The sequence below is a fragment of the Hippoglossus hippoglossus genome, chromosome 11, assembly GCF_009819705.1.
Source record: "Hippoglossus hippoglossus isolate fHipHip1 chromosome 11, fHipHip1.pri, whole genome shotgun sequence".
Classification (NCBI taxonomy): domain Eukaryota; kingdom Metazoa; phylum Chordata; class Actinopteri; order Pleuronectiformes; family Pleuronectidae; genus Hippoglossus; species Hippoglossus hippoglossus.
The window spans coordinates 17,130,373-17,138,900 of NC_047161.1; the positions used below are offsets into that span (position 1 = coordinate 17,130,373).

At 42.6% G+C, this 8,528-nt stretch overlaps 1 protein-coding gene across 2 annotated transcripts; it reads left to right on the top strand.

The window, feature by feature from the left end:
• The first annotated feature begins 637 nt into the window (after positions 1-637).
• adck5 (aarF domain containing kinase 5) lies at positions 638-7,872 on the top strand. 2 transcript variants are annotated; one of them, XM_034599332.1, is made up of 15 exons: positions 638-754; positions 2,759-2,850; positions 2,923-3,072; positions 3,255-3,330; positions 4,148-4,348; positions 4,431-4,571; positions 4,776-4,889; positions 4,998-5,129; positions 5,217-5,300; positions 5,398-5,479; positions 5,921-5,999; positions 6,088-6,179; positions 6,321-6,573; positions 7,013-7,129; positions 7,217-7,872. In XM_034599332.1, exons 1-15 carry the CDS (start codon positions 731-733, stop codon positions 7,317-7,319), a joined length of 1,740 nt encoding a protein of 579 aa, XP_034455223.1. In that variant the 5' UTR covers positions 638-730; the 3' UTR covers positions 7,320-7,872. The 2 variants fall into 2 exon arrangements, with proteins under 2 accessions (XP_034455223.1, XP_034455222.1); XM_034599331.1 differs by lacking the exon at positions 638-754 and adding an exon at positions 1,759-2,356 and having other exon boundaries at positions 2,686-2,850; positions 7,217-7,870.
• Positions 7,873-8,528: the final 656 nt, after the last annotated feature.

Genomic DNA, 8,528 nt, shown 5'->3' on the forward strand with positions numbered 1-8,528 from the left:
TTACACTGCCTCCCATGTTTTAGAATTGATTTTAAGATTTTACTGATTACTTTAAAGCTCTATGTAGCCTTTCTCCCAGCTACATATCAGACCTTTTAGTGTTTTCCAAGTCGTCACATACATTGACATCCTCGGGCAGAGGTCTTCTGTGTGTTCCAAATACCAGATAAAACACACAAGGGCACAGAGGGATTGCTGTGAGGGCCCCAAAACTCTGGAATGATCTGCCTGGTGAAAATCAGGTCAGCTGAGTGATTGATCTCTTTTAAATCCCTTGTTAAAACATACTCTTATCGGAGAGTAAATCATTTAAATGAAGATTAGATTTTAGATTTCTTTTCCCTAACCCTGTTCTCAGGATTTCATGACCTGTCTGTTTTATTTTTGCTGCCCTTGTAAAGCACTTTGGAACTTAGATTTTGATAAATGCTCCAAAAATACAGTTATTACTATCACTGTTATCAATTATTATAACGGCACACTCCAGGCTTAATATCTGCATAAAGTGTATGGGCAGATAAAATGAACATATGTACAAAGATAAAGTTCTAAAAAAAAAACATAAACAAGTTTTCAAGCGAACACGGAAGTCCCACACTGGCTTGATCTTTGCCTGCTACTCTTCGGCTAGCCAATAGCGGACATGCTAGCAGGAGGAGGCGGCGCTACTTCCTGCAGCGCTGGACCTTCACCGCTGAGTGAGAGGAGCTTCTGTTATTGACTCGGCGACATGACAGCGGAGGCTTCCAGAGTGGTGACTATATAACAACCAGATCTCTAACTCGTTTTGTAACTCGGTCTGACCGTAGCATCACCTAATGTCAGCTAGTTGACCGAGAGCGAACTGCTTTTTAGCTTAGCACTGCTAGCCGGTCTTGTTAGCAACACATAGTAAAAGGCTGCTGCTGAGGAGCTAAAGGTTTTTTTTTTTTTTATAGAAACTGTTACACACGAGTGAAGTTATTTAAACTTTTAACGCTACGTGTCATATTTCCCATCCCAGTCGGCAGCTGTAGCTCAGAGATGACTGTGACATGTGTCTGTAAATACAACTTTAAGGTCCAGTGTGGAAGTTTTAGGTGAAAGGGATCTATTGGCAGAAATTGAATATACAATTATTTTCGTGATGTTTTCAGTCGTGTGTTTCCTCTACACGGAGGCCGCCATGTTTTTCACAGTTGTCCAAACTGGACAAACTAAACACCTTTTTGAGGTTTTATGACAACTGAAGGCTACCACAGGTTCTCTTTCATGTTTGGAAAGGGAGGGTGAGGTGAGGGGTGTTCAGCTGCAACACGCAACTTTACCACTAGATGTCATTAAATTCTACACACTGAACCTTTAACTATTCGTCAGAGTCATACAGTTACCAGTGCAGCGAACTGCCCCTCCCGTCAGTCTGTGCTCTGATGGTTCTGCTCGCGGTGTTTTAGGGACACAGTGTTTGTTTGATACGTCAGTGCTCAGGTCCCTGACATCGCTGCTATCTGTGCATCAATTTGTCAACTGTGGAGACATTTTGTCCCTCAGATGCTGACGGGCAACAACAACAACAACAAAGTGGTATCCTGGCTGGACATGTTGGCCTTGATCTAAATTCATCCTCGTCTCTCACACACACCGGACAAAACACACAAATCTCTCTCTCTCTCTCTGGCTCTCTCTCTCGCGCGCTGTCTCTGTCTCTCTCGCGGGCTGGCGCTCTCTCTCTCTCTCTCTCTCTCGTGTCTCCACTTCAGAGGACACTCGGTTAAACGAAACTTTAACCGAAACCAAACCTGAAAACGTATCTTCACCTAAAAATATATTGATTTACATATGGCGACTTGCTTTTTGTCCCCAAGTCTTCTTAATGTGACTATGTACACAGATGTAGATCCCCACAGCATGAGTAATACCTGGACCACACACACCCATATTGGATGGTATTGGTTGGACCTTGGGTGATCTCGGGCTCTCCAGTCAGTCATCAGTTATTCAATCACCAACTATTGTAACTAACAATATGTTGGTGAATGTTTTATTGCAGCTTGCTCATTATAGCACAGCTTGCATGCTTTCCATTAATACAAATATGCTTCAACTTTATCACCCCTGTCTGTTTGTTTGTCTGTTTACGCAAAAGCTACTGGACGGATTACCACAAAACTTGGTGGAAGGATGTGGTATGATCAGGGAAGAATCAAATATGTGCAATAGATAATGGATCAGTAATACATTGATTTAGGATTGTAGATCCAAATACATTTTAGTGATTCAAATATTTGTCAAAGTTGTAGGGAAGCTCTGGTGAAACAAAGTCCTTTATTTTAGTGATCATCATCATGATCAAAATCTTTCTAGCTCCACCAAGGAGGTTATGTTTTCATTCCTATCCAGGCGTTTGTTGGTTTGTTTGGTTGTTTTTTGTTTGTTTGTTTGTTTTCTAGAGTGGTGCAGTATAAACCAAAGAGGAACCAATTACATATTGAGTGTCTGGACCTAGTAAATTTAAATGTGGTTTAGTAAGGGAACTGTTGGAACTATGCACTCAGCTGAGTGCCAATCTACGTTGTAAAAATGTTTAGTATCTTGTCCCAGAGCTGCACTGACACCATCTGTTTATCTAGTGTTAATTTAACATTAGTGTTTCTGCTCTAATTGTTGTGTGACAAGAGTCTTTCAAAGCCAGAGTGGTCTTATGAGTGTTAATGCAACAGTTACTGATAACTGCAAGTTTTTTAAAGTTGGTTCTCATGCAGTGCTTTGTTCTCTTCAGTTCAAGTTGTGTCTGCATCACACGGCTCTGCTCCGACGATACTCACATCCAGGCTCATCGCTCCAAGCAACCAGATTCTTCAGTTCCCACAGGTACCGATCTGCCAACTTCCATCCATGATCGTGTTGCTGTCTTGGTGACATGTGATGGTTTTGTCCCTTTAGGGAAGGGAAGCGCAGAGGGCTGCTATGGAAGACACTTGTTGGGGTCTCTGTGGGCGTACCTGTGGCCCTGGGGGTCCAGTACGCTCTGTCAGAGCCCAGAGAGAGGAGGAAGATGAGGATTGTGATTGAAGGACTTGGTCGCTTCTGCAGGTTTGTCTTTTTTTTTTTACTATATATGTAACACAGGACTATAAGTACCGCCTACTTAGCATCTTACATCAAATGTTGCCAAACTGCCAGACTGCTTATATCGACTGACGCAGTCTGTTCGTGTCACGTAACAAGTCAAATCCAAACCTCCCACTGTGCTTCTTGTGTGTGTGTCTCTCCAGATCTCTTTCTGTGGGACTGCTTATCTCTGTGGATTACTGGTGGACCTCCAACGTGGCTCTGCGTGGCCTGGACGAGGTAAGTTCCATGGAATGAGAAACAGTCACAGTAAGTTTGGTCAGTTTGTCCGTGGTGGTAAAACGTCTGTATGCGACTGCCGATCTGATTTAGAATAAAATGAGGACTCTCTTTACTGTTAGGCCTTACATGTATTTCAATATCTTTTGATAATTACATTGGATATTTAAGTCACTTATGAAGCCAAATAAACAAACAGTTTCTGGCTCCTTGCTGCTTGTCCCTGTTTTATAAAGTTGTGGAATTAATCTTTTTGATTTGTTTCGTTGATAAAAAGACAATTTAATGGCTCATAAAAGACAATTTATCAAAACATGGACAATATTTAGTAGCAATTTTCAAATTGCCACCAAAGTTTTTTTGGTCACACATCATATTAGTTACCTACTACATAAATTGAGTGTAAATTACATAACACAAAAGAAAGTTTTAATAATTAACACAGGTAGTGATGGCGTGTCCCAGTATCTTTAGGGTCTAAAGCTGCTTTCAGACATGTACTAAACTCTGGAGATCCTCCGCAGTTTCTCCGGAGGAAGTGTATATGTGAACGCAAATGTCCGAGTGAAAGTTTCTGCAGACTTTCTCCTCCTGGCCCCCTAGGATGAAGTCTGCAGAAAGAGGGACCCGTGGTACTTATCGTGCCCCTCTCTCATCTCACATTTCCTTTCCGCCCCCCTTGTAGCCTCAGAAAAAGAGTAAAAAGAAATGTCTAAAAAATGGTTTCATCATGAATTGGTGGTCAATGGCTTGTTGTTGCTTTAAATTTTTTGCGACTGCTGGACAATCACGTCTTCCGTCTGTCCTCCCCTGCTAGAGCAGCCCATCTTACTTGGCTGAGATGTCCGCCTGCCACCAGAGGGCGGCAGACAACATGGTGGAAGGCGCCGTCAGGAACGGAGGAATATACATCAAGCTCGGCCAAGGTCTGTGTTCCTTCAACCACCTCCTGCCCCCCGAGTACATCCGCACCCTGCAAATACTGGAAGACAAGGCCTTGAACAGGAGGTACAAAGAGGTGAGAGCAGCACCACAAACAAAGGCTCACAGTTCAGTGGACGAGGACGGCGTGCAGTTTCTCAGAATTGTGTCTGTTACAGGTCGACGCTCTCTTCCAAGAAGACTTCAACAAAACCCCAGAGCAGCTGTTTAAAACGTTTGACCCTGAACCTATGGCTGCTGCCAGCCTGGCACAGGTTCATAAAGCAGAACTGTTTGATGGGACTCGGGTCGCTGTGAAGGTGAGCACTGATTCCTCATCTTTTGAAAATCAAGCCACTTCTTAAGTGTCAAGAAAACCGGATTTTTCATTCTCAGTACGGAGATAGATAAAGAGGTTGTAGTCATGATTCATTCAAGGTTTTTTTTTGGGGGGGGGGGTCAGTGAAAAATGTGCTGCATTATCCTTCCAAATGTAATTAAATTAAAATTCTGCTCCTCCACAGGTACAATACATTGACCTCAGGGACCGATTTGATGGTGACATCAGAGCGCTGGAGATCCTGCTGGATATTATTAAACTCATGCACCCGACATTTGGGTTCAGCTGGGTTCTTAAGGTCAGGATGCATCTATTTTTTATTTATTTATTTTTTTACTGCGTATAACTAGGAGAACGATGTTTGGCCTTTTATTGATATCGTCGATATAATTCTAAACACTCACAGGACTTGAAGGGCACATTGGCCCAAGAGCTGGACTTTGAGAACGAGGCCAGGAACTCCGAGAGGTGTGCGAAAGAGCTGACACACTTCAAATTTGTCTATGTGCCCAAAGTCTTCTGGGAGCAAACTAGTAAGGTGAGGTCTCAAGTTATGGTTCTGAAACAACTGGATGATTCTGTGATGCTTCTTTTCAACATTTGTCTTTCTGTCTCTGATTCGAAGAGGGTGCTGACAGCAGAGTTTTGCAACGGTTGCAAAATTAACAACGTGGAGGATATTAAGAGACAAGGGTTGAGTTTGAAAGATGTGAGTTTATGGTCTCTGGACAAAAGGATGATATTAAAGAGACAAGTATCATCACCGAGTCACTGGCTGAAATATTTTATAATTGAATATCTTTCAGACTGCAGATAAACTGATTCGAACGTTTGCTGAGCAAATATTCTATACTGGTTTCATCCACGCTGACCCTCACCCTGGAAATGGTGGGTACATCCCCTTTAGCTTCCCACTGTTAAATTCTACTTATGTTTTTTCTTTATTTGGTAAATAACAATTTCCGTGTAAGAACTTCACTAGAAATGGATTATTTTTTAGCAGGGTGATCTTACTACTAAATATCACGAGTATCCACCAGGGGGAACTCACAAGTAGATTTATCTGAAAACAGAATCAAATAACAGATTTTTTTGATTTATGTGAATGTTGTACTTGTATGTTAAAAAATTCATATTGGCCGATATACCAGGAAACCATATATATCGAGGATATATCAGAAACTGCAGAAGAAGTTATGCCTCTATCAAAAATACTGAAATAAACCCGATTTGTCATTTGAATTATTTTTATTTATTTAATATTATTTGTTAAAAATGTGTTTTTTCCTTGTTTTAATTATCACACTGTTTTCTTGTCTGTGTCGGCAGTTCTAGTGAGACGAGGGCCCGATAACAAGGCAGAGTTGGTGCTGTTGGACCACGGACTGTATGAATTCCTCAGTCAACAGTAAGAGTTGGATAATTCAGTTAAAAAACATATATATACATATGTATATACACACGTTTGCTGGTCTAACTGTGACCTTTGACCTCAGTGATAGAGTGGCCCTTTGTAAACTGTGGAGATCCGTTGTCCTGCGAGATGAGGCGGCAATGGAGAAGTACTCGAATGCACTTGGGGTCAAAGGTGAGGAAACTTAAAGTCATGTATGTTGCGTGTAAACATAGTGCTAAAATCCAGTATCAAAGAATTTGCTTAATGTAGAAGATTTGTGTGGAAATCTACTTAGAATCAGTGATTTGTTCCCTCCTCTCATCTGCTCTGCAGAGTACCTCCTCTTCTGTGAGATGCTGCTGCAGCGACCCATCAACATGCGGGAGTTCGGACTGTCCAACATCCTGAGCCGAGAGGAGACGACCTACATGCGCGACATGGCCGTGAACCGCTTCGGGAGCATCATGCAGGTGCTGAAGTCGATGCCGAGGCCCATGCTGCTGGTGTTCAGGAACATCAACACAGTGCGAAGCATCAACATCACGCTGGGAGCGCCGGTGGACCGCTACTGTGTCATGGCAAAGAGGTATCACATGGAACTCTTTAAACGAGAAATGCAGTTAGATTACAACATACCTGACTCACAATTGGTCGAGCCTGTGTAGAAGGTAGGACCTCGTTACCACGGCTCCATCCCTCGATCGCCACTATGGAAAGACAGTTGCTCCAAATTATGTCTTCGGCACAAGAGGGCAGCGTTCATACCCGGCATATTTTTTGGCTTCATTTCTGGATAGTGGGGGAAGTGGAGACGCATCATCCGTTAGTATACAGTCGATGATCGTCACTCATGTATAGTGTGGCACATTTGTATACTTTATGTTCAAAAGTAAGGAGCAGAATACAATGTGTACCATATGTAATTACCATTAATATAATTATGTAAATTTCCAGTGATAACAAATAAATCTCATCTCACCCTTTTGCCTTAAGAATGTTGCTTCATACACGTAACGTTGTTTCAGTGCGGTCCGAGGCTGGGGGAAGATCCAGGCAGAGAAGGCAGGGATCCTGCCCCGGCTCTGGGTGTTCCGCTGGGTCAGGACAACGTGGGAGAGCCTCAGGTTTGAGCTGGCGTTGAGGTAAGAGCTCAGTTGAGTCACAATTGCAGTAAATATTTTAATTTTTGTGACTGAGCATCAGGAATTAATGATACGACTCCCGTACAGGTCAGAGATGGCGATGATGAGTCTGACGCGCTCGCTCCTCAGCGTGCTGTCATACTTTGGTCTTGTATCTCTGGAGGCCGACGTGTACGAGTACCTGAGGTAGTGCACGGCTACGCCACTTTGAGGCCACAGAGGACAAGGACCGTTTTCCAAGCACAACTTAATGCAATCCAACAAGGAGCCTTTTCTCACTTTCTCACTGAGTGCCGCCAGTGACGGTGCTGCTCGAGTGTTCCTCACAACAAATCACATTTGGACCTGATGTCTTCACAACAGGGGGGGAACATATTGAACTTCAGTGTGACAGTGAAGCGTCAAACCTCTCTCCAGAGTTCCACATTATGAAAAAGCCTATTTTAATGATTTTTTTAATTAAAGAAATTAAACTTTTAATATTCAGCTTGTTTTTTAGCGTAATCATAGTAACATTCAATTTAAAGGTCAAATATCTTTAAGTACATTTCATGTTGTTTTTTAGCAGCATTCTGGCTATGCAACACATCAACCAGTATTCCCTCAGTAATGACAGAGTATACTTATCCCCATTGGAGTAAGACACTTTGATTTCAAAAAGGTTAAATATTTAATGTAATGTTCAACTATTACTATACTGTGCAGGTTTAACATTTTTTAAATAATGACAGCCTCGATTGTGTGACTGCTTTTGAGTTCATCGTGTGAGTCTATAGCCGTTTTCAGACCTTCCGGTAAAATCCTGTGAGTTGGCTACGGAGTTAACCCAGAGTTTGCTTTTCACACATTCACAACACAGCGGGAGGTTTTCGGCACAGACGCGTTCACAACAGCAACAAAACCGTTTGCATTATTCAGGCAAGAGGTGGAGCAGCCAAGTGAAGCAGGCAGAGACAGGAAGTGACGTATCTACTCCGCTGCTGAGATCATGTGATTTTGTTTACAGCACCCAGACACTTTGTATGTGTCTTCTACGTGTATGACTTCGCCTTTTCACCAGGAGATATTTGTTTTTCTTTTTTGCGTCTGTAGCGCGTTTGAAACGTCATCAACCCCCTCCCAGAGTCTGGTGCATGTCTGAAAGCAGCTTAAGTGAGTGTGTTGCATCATCGATGGGTGTGGGCCGAACCCATGAGTGCTGATGTAACTAGAAGTGAACTCAGAGAGCATGTACCTCCGCCAAAGCAAACGCCCTGTTTTGCTATGTTAAAGGCAGGGTTGGTGGTCCCCTGGAGGTGGGTTGATGACATTTTTAACACACGACATGAAACTGAAAAAAATCAAAAATACAAATTCATTCCTATCAAATTAATTGATTCGCTGGTGTACCTTTCTGTCA